At 36.3% G+C, this 19,175-nt stretch overlaps 1 protein-coding gene across 4 annotated transcripts in view; it reads left to right on the top strand.

The window, feature by feature from the left end:
- LOC129370296 (synaptotagmin-2-like) overlaps positions 1-14,982 on the top strand; it is a 63,532-nt gene extending 48,550 nt beyond the window's left edge. For 3 of the 4 annotated variants that reach the window (XM_055046182.1, XM_055046184.1, XM_055046183.1), the window contains 8 exons: positions 1,950-2,161; positions 2,490-2,647; positions 7,838-7,975; positions 8,578-8,745; positions 9,466-9,633; positions 11,329-11,446; positions 11,772-11,905; positions 12,300-14,982. In XM_055046182.1, coding sequence (XP_054902157.1) covers positions 1,969-2,161; positions 2,490-2,647; positions 7,838-7,975; positions 8,578-8,745; positions 9,466-9,633; positions 11,329-11,446; positions 11,772-11,905; positions 12,300-12,515 — 1,293 coding nt within the window. In that variant the 5' untranslated portion in view covers positions 1,950-1,968 and the 3' untranslated portion in view covers positions 12,516-14,982. The remainder of the gene's footprint in view (positions 1-1,949; positions 2,162-2,489; positions 2,648-7,837; positions 7,976-8,577; positions 8,746-9,465; positions 9,634-11,328; positions 11,447-11,771; positions 11,906-12,299) is intronic. The other variant, XM_055046185.1, reaches the window with a different exon arrangement.
- The last annotated feature ends 4,193 nt before the right edge of the window (positions 14,983-19,175 follow it).

Genomic DNA, 19,175 nt, shown 5'->3' with positions numbered 1-19,175 from the left:
TTCAACTGTGGCATTTGAGACTAAGAAACGGCTTGGCCGTATAATTTGACACTTTTAATTATTTTTCTCTTTTCTTTGTGTCCCAAACTCTAAACTGATATTAGATATTATAATTTTAGCCTGTGAAACACTTTCCTTTATGCCCCAGAAGAAGCCAGGAAAACTTTAGATAAAAGTTTAAGCCAGTTAACTTGTTCTTTACTGTAAATAATGCAATCTTGTCTTTTTATTTTGTCTAATACAACCCCATTCTGAGTCCAAGCAATGACAGCTACATCTTAATCTTTAAATAAGATTTTTCAAAGAAATTTTCTGCTCCAAGCCAATTGAAAAGTGAAAAGATGCCTACTTGATTGTATAAATAGAGGTCTGAATGTGATTTAAAGGTGTTCTGGGTTGATGACATGGCCTACCTTAGCTTACACTTCAGCATCCTTGGCTTGTATAAAATATGATATGACATAAGCGGATGTGTAGAAGACCATACAAACCAGGATAGTCTTTAGAGATGAAATGTTTATGTAATCTGAATCTTGTTGCACACGTTTCAGCAGCCTTAGTTCACAGGACAGTTTTAACCTTGGTTAAAAGATTAATTTAGGAGCCGCTTTTCAAAATCTGACTGGCTTAAATAGCTTCTCTTCCTCTGGAAGTAAGTGCTGATGTTAAAACAGGACTGATGGTGATCATAAAATGGTTTTGGTCTATGTTCTTTTTGTCCTCTTTGGAGGATGTAGAGGACAGACCCACAGCTTTTAATTAAATTGATACATTTTAATCTGATGGGGGGGACAAACACAATAAAATAGACATTTCTTCTTTTGTGACCTTTGAACACTGTCATAGCAAATCATGAAATATAATTAAGGCACAAAGGTAGAGATTTATGTGTTTTAAAATAATCTCATTCTGAATATGATAGATTGTTTTGAGTAATTTTCTTTGCAAACACAAAGTTTTATAATATCTCTGTAGTGAACCCCATACCAACTAGTTTTATGAGCAGAAAAAAAGTTTTTCCTCCATCTCACGTTTTTGAAGATGTGTAACCCAGTTCATTGCCCTGAACAATATAAGCTTATCCTTCCTGCTGTTAGCCTCAGTTTGAATAATTGATATGCAGCAATAAATAGAAACGGCATGTCTGGCAGCAGAAAATTGGCACTTGAGAAATGGGCGATTCATCTTTTTCGCAAACCAACACGTTAAAAAATAAAATCAGGAGCCCTAATCATTCTGTGCTATGCCTGTCATTTGTCTTTGCTGTCTTTGCAATCGTTCACTCAGCACTCTGAAGGTAGGCTGCTTTCAACTGCACTTCATATATCTGGAGATATCTGGAACCACAAAGTGCCCAGTTACAACTGTCGTTTAGGTTTGTGCAGATACTTACCCTATTTCTTGCTTGGCCAAACAGCTTTGTTAAAACTACTGCTTCTACAGCAGAAGCAGTAACATCTATTAAAGTTTGATCTTTAAAATAAAAGAACTTTCTTGTGTAGATATGACCAATCCTCATGACCCATCTTGTCAGTTAAATTACATAATGCATTGCATCACAGATGTGCTCCTCATTTCACTTTAAGCTAAAGTTGTTATAGGTTTTAATAAAACGACATTGTAAAAATAGGTTGACTCTCCATGCAGTTTAACTTACGTTTACCTCAATTAAACTGGTAAACACACACAAAAAAATTATATATTTAATTATACATGGCTCATCTAAATATATTTCTTAAAAGAATCAAATAGTACATCAGACTAATGGCAAAAAATTAATTCCAAAACATGGACTTGATTTGAAAAATAAAAGGATATTTAATACTTACAAACAAGTCTCACCATAATGCATATTCTAATTTATTTAATAGAACTGTACCTCTGTCACCAAACTTCAAGTCTTTGAAAGTTTAATGCTGTTGGTTGTGTCTTTTCATGCTGTTTTTCAGGGACTGAGCAGCCTTAGTGATGAAGTTTAACTTGTTCAAGCAAGAAACAACGCCTATGGTCGCAGCAAAACCAACGGGGGCCAGTGACTCGACTGTTACTCCAGCCCCCGTGGGATTAGTCTCCGCTGGAAACGCCACGGAGCCAGTCAACAAGAACGATGCCTTTGATGAGATCAAAAACAAGTTCCTGAATGAAATCGACAAGATCCCACGTGAGTGCCAGGCAAAACCCAAAACTCTTATTGACGTGGCTCTCAAGAATTATTTTGGAATTAGATTTTCTCTTTTGCTGCAGGCATCATCAGTCCTATAATGTCTTTATTTGATATTGATCACTGGCTGCTCTTCCTAATGGCAGGGAAATCTAATTTTCATCCAATCTAATTGCTAACCTTCCACCTCTTACTAAATCTATGTTGCCTGGGGCATGACATGAAGCAGCCTAAATGATCACTTGGTCGGACTTCAGATTATGTGCTTCTCATTTTGTTTCTGAATGGGGCTGTTCCGTCTTTGAACTGGTCTGTGTGTTTTCCTCAGTGCCATCCTGGGCCATCATTGCCATTGCCGTGGTCGCTGCTTTACTGATTCTAACGTGTTGCTTCTGCATCATCAAGAAATGCTGTTGCAAGAAGAAGAAGAACAAGAAGGGCAAGAAAGGGAAGGGTGACATGGGAATGAAGAACTTAAAAGGAGAGGTATGTTTCACTGACAGGTTGCGTCACAGCTGAGAAAATCTATATTGTTACTCCACAAATAACTGACCCATTCGTGACCCTATTAGCTAATGTCTGTTGGGTTTAATGTGAGATACTGTGGTGGAATAAAGTTTAAAAAAAAGATGAGTCATCCACTTTAGTGTACTTTCGTAGCACAAAGATATTATTTTTCTTCTTAAAGTTATTTAGATTACTGATTAGAAATGAACAAAGTTGTATACTGAGTTGATGTCTTTCTAACCTGGTCAAAATTTTTTCACAGATTTTGATTGCACTGTTTGTCAATCATAATTATTTGTTTCATTTTCTCTTTCTTTCTCTGTTATTCAATGTATTTGTCTTAAATGTTATCGTTGCTCTTTCATTCATGTGGGCTTTGGGGTTTGAGTAAAAAATGACAGGGTCCTTGGTTGCACAACCTCTGTGATGACTACTTCTCTTACATCCAATTATGAGTCGTTATCAAAAATTACTAGCTTGCAATAAAAGTTGCTTTAGGACATAAAAATTCAATTGTGTGCTGATATGAATTCAACATGGTAAAAATACAAGTATTATAAAACAAAAAAGCAGGCAACTGCGCCCTTAAGGAGGCTTTTCCATCTGTCATTTTCCTCACTCCCTGCAGAGCAGCTTACTGCATTTGCTGTGATTACCCTTCTTTGGTGTCTGCTGTGAGTTCAATCTCTTCCTTTGTCTCTGCTCTCCTCCTTCCTGCTTTGTGTCTTATGTGTGCTCCGTGTATCTTGACTGTGGTGGACTTCTCTGTCTACGGTAGGTCTGACAGCACACGGCACCCCTCTCTGGCTGCTCTGTGTAAGCACAGACCAGGGCAGGGCGGCGGCGGTGCTGGAGGGGGGTGGAAGGGTTGGGCTGGGCTGGGCTTGGAGGGGTTGGATTGCAGTGATGATGACAATGATTGCATTGGCTTCCCTAGTTTTTTGCAAGTTTTGGTGCTGCAGGTGCTTGAGGACTCGATGGGATCTATTAAACTGCTTTGCAGAATCCACTAAACTGTTATGCTGCACCAACTGCCATGTCTTGACAATCCAGAGATTGCAGTTTTGTTTTGCTTTTTTGCAAAAATAAGTGGAAAAGAATATATATATGGTTTGAAGTGAACATGAAACTCATCCTATGGTTAAGCCTTTGAATGTTGAGCGCACTGAGCAACTCACTAGAGATCACTAACATGCATGTGCAAGGGTTAAGCTGGGTATTTGTCAAATGTCAGCTGGAACTTTATTAACCTAAAAGCTCAAAGCAAGCTTCTGCTATGACAGGAGTCAATTGCTGAGCACAATCACAACTGGTGTCTCACCAACTATTTATTCCTCTGTATTTTGACTCAGGTATAAAATTTATTCCATTACCTGGTTGTACAAGTAAGCTCCTTGTTTTACAACAGATGAATAGACTGCATCTCTTGACAAAGACCAGCATATGCCCTTGCAGTAGGTTACCATTGAATGGCCACAACTTGACTTGAGAGTAACTTTCCTGGATGACCCATGCTGCTGACATACTAGGTGAAAGTCATTGATGCCCCCTCTTCCCTAAAGCCCTTGGGTCTCACTGAAGAGATATGGTGACCCTGAATGGATGCCTAGATAAGCAATAAATAGAGGCCTGAAACATCTCAGTCCAAAATCAACTGCCTGTTTCCATGGATAATTTATTTACTAACCCTAAAACTGTGTTACTCTGATGTTACTCAGCAAAAGGCATTCATCCAGGTACAGTATCTGCATCTCTGAGCTCCTACAGGAAGTATGACGAGAAACTAAACTTATGCATATAGCATGATACCTTCATGGATTTGTACATTATATTTAGGACATATACGTGGATAAATTTTTGGACCTTACAAAAATTTGTGACTTTTTTTTTTCAATGCTTATTGCCTCTCAGATTTATAGAAAACATCTACACTTATCTTCAGAAATAAAGTTGAATCCTGCATTGTGTGGCCTGGCATGCTTGAATGAAAGCCATTCGCACAACATAGCCACAGAATACAACATAAACGGACGCAGAGTGAGAATGTGCGTGTGTGTGAGAGAGTGTCAAGCATGCTTGAGAGTCTGCATGTCAGTAAAATGTAGGTGTCCCGTGTGTTCAGCTGATTTTCTCCAGCTGAAAGAAACAGAGCTGAAGTTACCAACTTTGGACCTAAAGAGGAACGATCAAGAATCGGCACACATCTTCAGTTATTAGGACTAATGTCTCACCATGATCTAAAGAAACTCACCCATGCGTTTAACTACAGTCACATTAATTACTGCAACAGTCCTTCTACTGGCTCCCTGTAGCGCAGAGAAAAGATTTTTAAATCCTTTTGTTAATTTATCATTCATTGAATGGATTAGCACCTAAATACAACAACAACAACATAAACCTGTTGTTGTTGTATCAATCTTCCAGTCCACTCAGGTCGTTTGGTCTGCTCTGAATTCCCCGAATCAGAAGCAGACATGGACAAGTACCGTTATGTTTTTATGTTCCTCTGATCTGGAACAAACTTCCAGAAACTGCAAAACTGCCAAAACACTGAGTGCCTTTAAATTATGACTAAAACCCACCAGGTTAGAGTCATCTAGGGATCATTGATCAATATATTTTTATAAATTTATATACAAATAAATTTTTTGTATTTTTTTCATGATTTTGATGGTTGCGTGTGGAAAATGTAACTTTTCTTGCTTGTTTCATAATTGGTTGCTGTACTGTGTTTTTATGGTGTAAAGCACTTTGAACTGCCCTTTTGCTGAAATATGCTCTATAAATAAACTTGACTTGACTTGACTTGACTTGTGATAAGTTCTGCATTGAATGTGTTCATTGTGTATTTGTGACTGTGTGTCATGTTCTTCTGGCTAATCAGTGAGTAGTGGAGTCTCTAGTCTCATGAAGACTTTGTCAAAAATAGTCATACACCAATTTGCCATAAAAACATTGCATCATGTATGCTACATAAATTTATTTCTTTAAAATATAGTGAGATTTTCCCACCTGAATGATTGAGATTATTATGAGAACATTATTGTAGCAAAGCTACTCAATACACGCCAATCAGAACTCTTAATTTGACAAAAGCCTGCTGGTTCAATTTGTTTCTATTGTTGTCAAAAGTTATTGTGCTTACATAATCCTCATGAAGTGAACCTTTTTACCTCTAGAGTCTGACAAGACAAAATTAAAGATGCAAGCAAGCTTTATGTTACTTTAAAAATCACATTGTTATTTGACACTGTTGATATAAAAAAGGAAAAGCACAGTTTTACAGGTCTTTGCAATTTATTCTTGTAAAAACCAATTAGGCCAGAGATCATTTTGTGTATAACATCATAGTGTGTTTGAGGCTCTGGGGATGAAGCATTCATTTGTTTTCCAACTAAAAGATGAAAGGTTATATCCTCAGTCGCTCTTTGTGTCTTTTCATTGCATTCAAATGATCGCCCACTCGCTGTTACACCTTGCTCTTTGTTTTGCAATGTATTATATTCAGCAACTCTCAAAATTGTAACATATGGCATAGTCTGTTAAAAAGATGTTTGATATATACAAGTTAAAGTCTGATAAACCATTTCAAAGCTATTTCCTCATAAATTTGGCATAGTTGTGTACTGTACAATTAAACTGAAAACCAAACACCTTTATTTCAGAACAAAACCTACATATAAAAACATGTCCATAAAAACAGGGATAAGTAAATATTTTGAATACTCACTAAAACCACTTGATTTTACAAGTTTAATAAAAAAAAGATAATTCTCCAAAATAAGTTTTTTTTTATAAGCCCATGATAAATTAACATTTAAGTTTACTCAGTTGTGATTAGTGAAACAGTATGCTCAATTCACAGCTTGGTATTTATTCATGAGTTCAACATCTGCGTGTTAAGCTCATGGATTGGAAAATGTTTAAAAAAAAACAGAAAGTAAAATGTGTCAAAATTCTAATCATTAGTCCCATTTCGATGGAGTGGTAGAGCACAGGTTTGTGTGGTTCGATACATTATTTTGTCTCTTTCCATTGTACCCCATAAAACCAGTCTTGGGCCCAGTTGTACAGAATAGTTCCTATTCTATACAATTTGGTACAGGAAAGGTGAAGCTACTGCCGTCACACAACACAGTCCACTGATTGAAAGACAGAAAAACATAACTGCTTGTGAGGACAAGCTTGAAACATGCTAGTGCATCACGTTTGTTGTTACCCTAGTATGATGTAATTTGGGTTTAGCCCCACCTCCCCAATAAGAATCCAACTGGTGGTGGAAATACTTTTCTGAATGCGCTGGACCACAAAATAGGATATTGAGCCGCACTGAGCCATGCCGTACTGCCCAGTGGAAACAATGCACATGTGTGAAAGGATATGATTAGTTTTCTGTCTATAGACCAGAGATAACCCAAAATGAAATCAGTACAAAATACATAATTAACAAAAGTTTAATACACCTGATTTGATCTCATAAAAAAGTGGATACAGAAGGAAATAACTTTTTATCAGTTTGGAGATATAAAGTAAAAATCCCACCTTTAGCTTGACTCTGTTTGGATGCTAGTTTGTGCTTGTTGGGTGCCTGATTATATGTATTTAGCTTATTAAATGACTTATAACATATTTATCAGCATATATCAACACAGTGTATGATTGTGTTACAGTATGGGTTTCAGTATATCCAGACCAGCATTAGCACTCACTGCTACTATAGAATGTTAAGTAAGTTTGATGCATCATGATCAATGTTTTATAAGAGTCTCAAACTGTTGTAAAGGACTAAATTGCTGTATTAGGTCTTTCACCATTGGTCCTCCCCTTCTATGTTGTGTTCATCAGCCTTGGGTTGTAATCAGTAGTCTTATGTCAACATTATGTAGATAAGGAAAAGTTCCTGTTTTATATTTAACATTCTCCAAACACATATGAAAAACCAAAAACAGCAAATGGTGTCACCCAGGAAATAATGAAATCAAGTCAGGTTGCAACGGTGGTCATTGATGAACAGTTTGCATTTGTAACACTGGGGTAAGTCGAAGGTAGGTGCTGTGACTAACCTGACTGCTGTGCTGACATGTAAGATTTAGTGTTCTGCTCAGCCACCCTTTCACTGCTGTCCTCTCACACTCCTCTTTGTTGCCTGTCCAACTTCTATCATTGCAGAAACCTCAGGATGATGATGATGAAGAAGATGATGTTGAGCCAGGCCTAACTGGAGATGAGAAAGAGGAAGAAGTGAAGGAGAAGGAAAAGCTTGGGAAGCTGCAGTACTCCATTGATTATGATTTCCAGGAAAACAAGGCAAACAATACTATAGATTTTTTTTGGCATTACCCACACTACATTGCAAAAGCCCTAATAACCTTTGAACCTTTCTACATTCTGTTTTATTGCAACTACATAGTTGTATTAATTTTTGCTTTTCATGTGACACATCAACATAAAACTTTATTGCAATATTGTGAAGTTGAAGGACATAATAGATTTTTAATAATATTTTCACAAATAAAAATCTGATGTATGACTTGAGACTATCTTTCAGAAGGACAACCCAAAACCTACAGGTAGAGTTACTCTGGATTTATTTATATCAAGGCATAGTGAGGAGTCAAAACTAATTCCTAACTGATGGACAGATGAACAGATGGATGGAAGAAAAAAATGCACGCCATACTTACAAATGTTGTTTCTGTGAAAAATTTAGAAAAGAAAGTCAGTTTTCCTGACATTTCACAGTAATGCACAACTTTGTGTTGGTCTCTGACAAAATTCCAAAGAGTTTTGTGTTTGTATAATAAAATACTGAAAAGCTAAAGTGCAAGACACTACTTATTTCACTTTTGTTTGATAAAAAAAGACACATTGTTTGTACTGTTTTAATGGCAATATGTCACACTCCTCAGCTAACAATAGGAATTCTACAAGCAGCTGATCTCATCTCTATGGACAGTGGAGGCACTTCAGACCCCTACGTCAGAGTCTTTGTCCTGCCTGATAAGAAGAAAAAGTTTGACACAAAAGTACATAAGAAAACACTCAACCCAGTCTTCAATGAGACATTCATTTTTAAGGTAAGCTTAAAGCGACTGGTGGCTGCCCGTCATTCATCATCACTCATTTCCTGCTCATGAATCATGCACCTCTGCTTATGTGATTGCTAAACATGTCTAGTTAAAAGTAGATAAAGTTAACTTCCCTTTCTTCCTTGTCCTGGAGCAAGATATTTGGATTCTTTCTTCTCCTACACTTTGACTTTCCCCCACAGTGATAATAAGAAGCAGACATATTGAATGTGTCTTACAAAGGAGAGTCTGAAGGGGAATCATATTAAAGGAGAGGCCCACCTCTAGTGCACCCTGTCTGCTGACAGCTCCATGCAAAACAATTCAACTGTTTTAGTAGCTTGTCAAAGTCAGACAGTCCTACTGAGGTATCTTGTATCAAGCTAAATAAATTTAACCAGTCAAAAGGTCAGATGTCATGTGTAATTTACTGTGAAGTACCAAAAAAGCTACATTTATGTACGTAGAAATGAACTACATTGAGTTGATGCTTTCATCTAATTGACATAACAAAAATTGTAGATAGTGAACAGAAAAAAAATATACAAAATTTTGGGTAATTGATAAAGTTTTGCTGAGTGAACGTGAGCCAGACTTAATAAGAGTGTTAGAGGAGGAAGTGATCTTTTTAAAATTGCATCCCATGAAACGTAGGGTGGGGGGACACCGTTCTGACAGATGTCCGCCGCTATTTCAGTGACTAGAGTTAGACTCGCTGGTCATTTTCAGATACCATTCACTGAAATGGGAGGGAAGACTCTGGTGATGGCCGTCTATGACTTTGACCGCTTCTCTAAACACGACATCATTGGAGAGATTAAGATACCCATGAACACGCTGGACCTTGCAAAACCAATTGAAGAGTGGAGAGATCTCGACAGTGCTGATCAAGAAGAGGTAAGGTCTGCTCTGTCTGTACTCTAGCAATAAACTTACTGTAATTTTTTTACTCCCAATTTTGAATACACAAGTACTGCTCACAAAATGAGACTATTGTAAAAATGTTACATATTTGTTGTGTAACACCAGCAACTGTAACCTTGAGAAGACTGTCAAGCAAATCATGCATTAAATCTAAATAACATATGAGCTCCACTTTCTGAAATAAGTGACAAAAACATTGCAATTTCAGAATATCTTTTCCAGGACATTCTGATTTTTATTTTCAGGGTGGAATTATTACACAGTACACAATGAGTTGCACAAGTTCAAATTTATTGTAGATTTTACATAAGACATATACTTATAGACTAATACTGTATAACATCAACATTAGTGAAATTTCCCTTACCCAGTTACCATCAAACTTCTCCTTCTATTCAGACATCAGTAAGTTTCTGGTATAATTATGGACCACTGCAAATATTTAAGCACTCTTCTTATCAGAAATAGCAAATAGAATTTAAATTGGCTGCCTTCCCGGCAGACATTTAAGCATATTCCATTAATCTTTAGTGGGGTTTAGGTCAGGTTCAGTCCAGATTCCCGTGTTAGTCTGCTTTATCCATTTAGGAATGTACTGCGAGTCATTGACCTGTGGGAACGTGCAACTATGCCCAAGTTTAAATCTTCCAGGTGTTAATTTGTGAAGAAGTTAAACTATTTGGGGATTGTTCCCTTTTATTATTTCCCCCCTATTTTGAGCTGTGTACCAGCATCACTGGGAGCAACATGAAGCTTACATGGTTACCTCACTGTTATAACCTCATTTTGACTCAAAAAGTATTCTTGTTATTGTGGCTAAATCTGTTTCTAAGCTCTTCTTATTTGGTTTGACCAAATAGGAAGCTGCAACATATTTCTTGAAGGTGTTTTCAAAGGACAAGACATGTTTTATTGGGTGACAGCCTCTAATTTCATGCTCACTTCCCTGTCAGACCTTGACACTCTTGTTCCAGTCTATGACATGATGAAGTCTTAATGGAGCTTTAGTTGTTCTTAAACATTTTTGATTAATTTATGGCTATTTGAACTCACAGTTTGGGTCAATTTAACAAAACCTGAGTGTGATATTAGACCAATATTTGAACTTGTATGTCTGGTTTTGAGTTGGTTTTCATTAGAAAAAATGTGAACACAATTCAAAAATAACAGCTCAAAATGCATAACTTAAGATTTATGACTATCATGCTAATTTTGAATGTCTGTAAACTTCTGATGAGGTTCTATGAAGTAGATGGGATTTCCTAGAAATATTACTTGCCATTTTTTTCATAGTTCTTAAACTGTGATTTACTGTTTAGACTTTAAAAAAACAACACAAATTTTCTTCTGTAATTGAGGCAAAATGTCTGTTATGCTACACTGCTCACTGAGTAACTGTGCAGCTTGTTACGCGGAGCTGTCACTGTGGTGCTGCCCTCTATGAAAATATGAGGAAACCAGTTTAATCCAAGAAACTGCTCCCCCAGAAACATCTTAAAATGGAAAATTTTATTCACAGCAATTTCAGGCAAAAGAAGCAAAACCAAACTGCATGTCTTTGAAAGAAAAAAAAATACTTAAGGTCTTTATATGTTGTAAGTGAAGCTCTTTTTCTAATGTATCACTTTATCTCCCTCAACATTCTCCTTTCTTTGCTCCTCCTCACAGCCAGAGAAGCTTGGTGATATTTGCATCTCTTTACGTTATGTCCCGACTGCTGGCAAACTCACCATCTGCATCTTGGAGGCTAAGAACCTAAAGAAAATGGATGTGGGAGGACTATCAGGTGGGCTAGTTTATATAAACACAGCTGTGCAATAGATGTTCAATTTTCTTCACACTTTACCCCATATCACGCCACAGTACAGATTAAAAAGGCCTTCCCCTTGCTCTGAGACTGCAGAATGCTAAAGAACGTGACTTCAAGCCCAGCCATCAATTTTGTGCCTCTCTGCTCACGTGCTGTCGCTGCAGTGCTCACCTATTCTTCACTCTCTTGCATTAGAAGTGGCTCCATCTGTTGGCATAATAGGATACTGCAACCCAGATTTGCATGAGCACAGAGGTTGCTTGACCTCATGTCGTGATTCAGTTCTGTATTTGTTTGTCAGATCCCTACGTGAAAATTAACCTGCTGCAAAATGGAAAGAGGCTGAAGAAAAAGAAGACGACAGTAAAGAAGAATACTTTGAATCCTTACTACAATGAGTCTTTCAGCTTTGAGATTCCTCTTGAGCAAATGCAGGTATGAACATAGAGCATGTTTTATTTATTTTTTTAGTTCTTCTCAGTACTTCACTTAATATTATAGAAAAACGTTCCAGTCTGAAGGAAAAAATGTTGTTCAAGGAGGCTATTTCAGAGTTGAAATATATAGATATTGTTTCATAACTTAACAGTTTCTCCATAACTTTAGATGTGTGGTGTGCTCCTTTGTCTTCACAATGCTGTTTTTGGTGATGCCATAAAAGTTATGACAAGAGAAACTGCTAAACACAAAACTCTGGGATAACAGTGCATCATTTTTTTCCTTCAACAGTACAGAAAATGAAACCACCACAATATTTCCAGTCCTGTTGATCCTATAACCTTCACTATACTCTGAACCAGATTGTAATGCTCTCCATCTGTTTCCCCAGAAAATCCAAGCCGTCATCACAGTGCTAGATTATGACAAGATCGGCAAGAACGATGCCATCGGGAAGATTTGGGTGGGAAGCAAGGCCACGGGGGCTGGGCTGAAACACTGGTCCGACATGCTGGCCAACCCCCGCCGCCCGATTGCCCAGTGGCATCCGCTGCAGCCAGAGGAAGAGGTGGATGCCTCCCTAGCAGCGCTGACTGCCAAGAAGTAAAATAATTAAAAAAAAAAAAAAAAAACCTCCACCCGCCCCCATACTTTCCTACCTTTGCATATCCAGTTGTTTCACTCAAGTCCCACATATCAATGTATATTCCAGAAGAACACCCGAATCTGCTCCCTCCAGCACATTTCTGTCCCACAGCCATCATTGTAAAAGATCCATAGAAACTATTTGATATGATGGGAAATGTAGTTTAAAAAAATCATATTATATTAAGTCATGTCACTAAAAAAAAGAAGACAAGTTGCAGGATGGACAGCTACTCAGTCATTTTTGTTTTAGATCTATTTTTATATCGGAGTTGTGGTTCCATTATTAAGCTTACAGAGTAGACTATAACAGGAGTGTAATTTGGGAATCTGGTGATTTAGAGGGATGACACGTACATTCATTCATATTCTACTTCTCACCCTTTTTCCCTTTAGTGACAAAGTTTGCTTAGAATAGTGCTTAACAATAAAATGCTTTATACTGCCATATGATAGAGAGACAACACAAGCAGGTCCATTCCGTAGGTGTTTTGTGCACCATATCCCACACCTGCCAGTTATCATCCTAGATGATTCTGTTAGTTGGAAGTACATTCCTAGAGTTGGGTAGCAAAGTAGGGATTAGGCCCAGTTACCCACAAACACTGCCTTTTTGGATTAGTTACCCTTCCGCCCATCGTCTCAGGAGAACTGAGAGGAAAACTCCATGCCTTTTTTTTCTAAACGGGTTCTTATTGTTAGCAGTTATACAGCGTGACGAGAAAAGAAAATGTGACACTAAAATTGTAAGAATTCTGCTGACCTTAGGCTTATGACTGAAGTTAGTTAAACCACAATTTATTGAGTTATATGGAGAGTATGACAGATAAATTGCAAAAAAAAAAAGTGTGCTTGTGTATTTTAAATTGTGTTGAAGAAAAAAAAAAAAAAACAACGTCTGTCATCCGTACTACAAAAAAGTTTGGAAATACCAGTGGCTACAAAAAGAGAGACTGATCCCAACCACAGCTGACATTATATTTACAAGGTGTCAATAACTGCCTACAGCCCTCGACGTTCCCCTCCCGACATCCGATTCTGTATATCACTTGTTCAGTGTTACTGCCATTAGTCATGAACTTGACACAAGGGTTTTTACTTCAAAGGAATCCCTATAACCGTCTTACAGTCATAAAGGAGACAAGCCTTCCAAGTAACAAAATAAGCAATTTTCAACTACCAGGGACGCCTTCCAGTTAGAGGTGTTGTTCTCTTCCTTTCCTTTTTTTTGTTCTACTTTTTTTTCTACTTAATAATTGAGTTTACCTTCAAACACTTTTATTCCTTAAGCACTTTAATTGCTAATGTTTTGTGTACATATGCTCAGAAGTCAGAGCTTTAACAATTTAGGGAGATTCATTTTGTTGCTTTTGCTTCTGCTTACTTTGGCCTCAGCCTATATGTGTGTGTGTGTGTTTTGAATTGTTTGAATTACGATTATTTCACTTGATTGCAAAAAGTCTGGAAGAAATCGCACTGATCCTTGTGTATTTTATGCACAGCTTACCAAACTGTCGATTATGAATTGCACTAGCAAGTATTGTTCTGTTATGTGGTTCCTGACACTGTTCTTAGGTGTGTGTTTTTCTTTTCCTGAGAGATATAGTGTGATAAAATTGATCGTTTCTGTGCCACACAGAGACAAGTCTTGTCTTGTGAATGGAAGGGAAAAGAAACACATTGAGTTCAGTGCTGCTTTGTGGTCTCTTCCCGGAATGAAACAATGCAGTATAGAGAGACAAAGTCGGTTCCAGGTAACTGTAACTGATTTTTTTGACTAATTTCGACCCTTTCACACATAATGATAACATTTCTCAAAATGTGGTTCCAGTTAGTCTGCTCAGGTGGGCAACTTTATTTAGACTGAATAATTGATATGTTATCAAATAATTAACTTTATATTCGAACTATAAATGTTTTAAAAAGCTGCTATTGCGCACTTCTGACCACATTTTTGACTGATATTGTTCAAATAATGACACTTAAATGACACAAGAAACGACACTTCAACCAATGCTCTCTGCATATTCCTGTCCAATTCACCTATCACGAAGCTATTTCCTCTTTCAATTTAAAAATGTGTTTCTACAAAAACAACAAAAATATTCACCGTAACAAAAAGGAGAAGAGCATCATTTGTAATCTTATTGATGAAGAAACATATTTACAATTGTTAACAGTTACAAATTTCACTGAGATCATTTGGCTCTTTATATTTGTACGTTTAGATTCTGAGAGAAATTTTTGAGCGAAAACCTCGACTTGTAACTGACAACACACTATTAAAGCTCATCACCCGTGAATAAAGTCAATTAAATGTTAATTAGGTTTTGTGAGCATTTGGAGCCCTCTATACTTTTTCACAAGAAAACTTCCAGCTTTCTCTATAGCAAATACAGGAACAAACACTTTATTGCATTTCTTTGGGGTGAAATTTATGTTCTTTTTTTCTTTTAAAGTATATATATATATATATATATATATATATATATATATATATATATATATATATATATATATATATATATATATATATATATGACAAATTTCCATTTGTTATCTTGCACAATTCTTTGTTTTTAAAGCAACACTAAAGAAAAAGGCAACATGGAAGCAATCAAGCAACTCATTGGTGTGTAGTTTTGCCTATATACATAGTTCATACACGTTGATACTGCATGTTTATAAGAAATAATGTACATAAGAGCATGTTTTAGAGACGAAGCAAAAATAACTTGTGTACGTTAAATGGGTGTCATTTGCCACTTTAATAACACAGCAAACCGAAAAAAAAATGCACTGTATATTTTCTAAATAGAGCAAAGTGTGTATTTATTTTCCATGAGGGTCATTGGAGAGAATGTCATGCAAATATTAGAGTACTATTACAAATAGGAATCTTTCCACGCCTGAAAATTCTTAAGCAAGAGTGTCGTCCAGTGCTGTGTGTGAGTTCATGTAGAAAGAAAAATGTAGCCGCATGCTTGCTATGTAAATTCCTTGTGCTCAGAGTTTTTTTGATTGGCACCATTTATTTGGCATTTATTTAATTATTGTACCTTTTAAAAATATTAGTGATTGTTAATTATGCTACAGTTTCTATTTTTTATTTTTTAATTAGAAAATTGCTATATTTTATTTCAACCAGGGGATCTCCAAGTCTGCAGGACTGTTTCTTACTCTCTCGCTCATTTGGAAAAAACAATGTATTAAATTGATTCTAGGAGTGATTTATGCCAGCACTAATCAAGACTAAAGTCATACAGACCATATCCTACCTTAGGCTGCATTTCCAGGGCCAAACTGTGAATAAGCCTTTTTCCACTGAACACAAATGACTTGGAGTCCTCTTTTTTCCCCCCTTTATTACTGTTGCTATCATTTTTAATTAGAAGATTATTTTTCCTCTTTCTGTTTGACTGACCTGATACATGTTGCAGATTGTGTCTCTTTTACTTGGTTACTATACAATGGGTGTACTTGTAAACAAAATAAATTAATAAGATGAAAACAACTAAAAGCCATAAAACTCAAGCACTAACTCTTTAGAGCTCTGCTGAACAGCTAGAGTTTATTTATGAGGGAACAAAAATCTGACGTCTTCATTTTTCCATGAATAATGTTCCTTCTCGCATTCCTTTTCTAAAATATTTCTTCAACCAGAGGGAGAAAACCATTCTACTGTCTGTGTGAGTGTGGAGAACAGCTGCCAATTTAGGAGAGCAAGTGTTTTTTTTGTTTGTTTTGTTTTGGTTTTTTGGTTGTTGTTTTTTTTTTTTCAGCGGCTGCCATCATCATTACATTGGTGATTTTACAAGGTTGTGTTTAGTCATATTTGGATAGCATAAATAAATAATATTTACAACTTATTATGATATTGAATTCTGAGTAATAAGGATAAAACTATATATGTGAGAGTGTTTCATTTTAGGGCTGAGTGCAATGTGTGATGCAAACTGGGTCAAGCTGCTAGTTTCTGTTCTCCCAGTTTGAGAAAAGATCTCATCCAATCAAATAATAATAATAATAATAATAATAATGAACTTTTGCATTATTTTAGATGCTATTACCAACTGTTTTTGTTCTATTTTTAAACAACTGCTCACCAAGAATGAATGAATTGAAAAATAAACAAAAACAAGAAAAAAACCCTAAGAATTAAGGCTGAATCCCTCCCACAGAACTATGCATATGTCTATTTTTCAGACTTGTATCTACAATACTACAAATTGCTTTCTTGCCCTGAGTTATATATGACAACCTCACACATCTGTGCATCCTGATGTTGGTCATTCAGAAAAGCTAACAGATTCATAAAATGACTTTTGGTGTGTAAAACCATATCCACAAAACAATCAGCAATAAACCTTTATTTTTATTTATTTTTTTTACCTGATACATTAAACATGTTTATTTCAGGAGTTTTAACAGTGAAGGACACAAATTATGTTCAGTCTTTTGCAGTAAAGCCAAATAGATTTAAAACAATAGTCTTACCTCATACTTTTTCAGAGAAAGTAAAAAAGAGGAATGGTAGAGAGGAAAGTAAAAATGTTTGACACTTTAACTGAAACTTAATCTGGAACTTTCAAGGGTTTTGTCCCTTTCACAATAACTAAAGAAAATTGATAAAAAAAGTATAAATTTTTAAGCAGTTATGTTTTTATGTCATATCTGCATTAAACATGTATTAATTTATTTAGAATTATATAGAATTATTCCTTATTTTAAGATCTAAGTGAGAAATAATTGTTTTGGATTGTTTATATTTATGATAATGATACATTTTACACAGGAAACTTTAGAAAATGTTATATTTTAACAGGTTAACAAAATTTTACAGCTGAAGGCAAATTTCACTTTAGAGAGAGAGACAAATGTTGCTCTTTGGATTGGATGTTGCTGATCCCTATTCGAAGTAAAGGTTTGGTGACCAACACCAACAAAGTTCCAAATATTTAGCATTTCATCTAGTTTATGTGAGAAAGTGGCTTCAACTCTCCTTTAACTTTTGGCAAGAAAGCAAAAAAGCCCATATTTTCCAAAATGTTGAAGCTTTTTTTTATTTTTTGTTTGATGCGAGTCGCTGATGTTTCCCAAATTGACCTGCCACATCAATCTTAAATGTGTTGCATAAAATCGATGCTCCACATTCTCTTAACGCAATACAGTAACAATCACTGTTCCATCAATGCCAATGACTGTGACCAAATGATGCACTGAGAGCAGATTTCAGTGTGTTTTAGAAATACTGCCACCATCTGATTACGCCTGCCAACATTGATCTCCACAGTTTAACTCTGGACAGCCAATATAACAGGAGAACTACAATAGGAAAGCACCAAATATATATATATATATAATATATATATATATATATATATATATATATATATATATATATATATATATATATATATATATATATATATATATAAGTTTTTGCAAAGGTACATTTATGATGCAGTCACAAAAGTTTTTGTTTCCTTTTAAAACCTGAATCACCACATACACAAGATCCTCAGATGATATGGTGGACTGAGACTGGTGAGCTGTGATTGTGTTCTTGTGTATGTGGAGTAATAAAATGTCCAAAACATTGCTTAAAATCACAGAGTTAGATTATACTACTCTCAGTACAAGTCTGCATGCATATTGTTATTTTTTTATGTATGAGTAACACGGTAAAAATAAAAGCTTTATGGTTTAAAAATGGCTAGTGATCTGGTTCCCTGATTGCTGAGTGTATGTACTTATGCACAAATGCATCTGCGGTTGCCCTGCTTCAGCTGTGCAAAGACAGTTTTAGAACACTGTTCACACATATGTGATTTGTTTCTGTCTTTTTTTTTTTTTTTTTTTTAACAAACACTGGGATTTAAAAAGGGAAACTGCAAAATTCAGTCCATTTGACAGTCAAAACGTGATGTCGAGACCTGCTTCGGATAAAGGCGCTGCTTTGAAACATGCTGGTTCTCTTGTCAGTTGCTATAATTCTTCTTGCTCTCTTTGTGCATAGGCGTAATCACTTTTGTTAATTTTTTATTCTGTGTATCCCTGGTGTAGAATGTGGAGCTGTGTTTGAAGCGACGACACAGATGTGTCTCCATGCTCTCTCCTCATTTGCTTTCTGTTTGTGTCCTTGTCTGGTTTCTGTGTAGCTGATTCTGTCACTGTCATCGAGGTGAATAGGAGCCTGAATCTGCTTTTGCAGAGCATGAGGAGCACCGGCCTTCATGTTAACAACATGGACATACTGTATACTGCCAAACATGCAGGGCCGTACCAACCTCCCCCCTTGAGCACTCAGTTCTCCACCTCTGTTCCATCATGCAGCTGTTTTCTCGAGACTCATTTGTTTTACCAGCTTCACCTTCTTCTCTTCATCCTCTTTTAAAGCATCGGAGGACAGTCAGGTTATGTCCCCTAGCTGTGTTTCTTCGTGTCTAGTGTTGTGGTGCGCGTGTTCATGTCAGTACTTGTGCCTACTGTGGATCGCATGCTTTAGCCTTTGACTGGACACAAACGTTGCTCACAAACTCCTCTTGACCCTTATGTGGACATATGTTGGGAATCCTTCAGAAGTTATAAAGGGAACCAAATAACTTATTACAAATTTATC

This window comes from Poeciliopsis prolifica, unplaced genomic scaffold, assembly GCF_027474105.1.
Source record: "Poeciliopsis prolifica strain line A6 unplaced genomic scaffold, Auburn_PproV2 SCAFFOLD023, whole genome shotgun sequence".
NCBI lineage: Eukaryota > Metazoa > Chordata > Actinopteri > Cyprinodontiformes > Poeciliidae > Poeciliopsis > Poeciliopsis prolifica.
The sequence above is the reverse complement of the archived record's forward strand: the minus strand, read 5'-3'. Positions and strand labels throughout refer to the sequence as shown.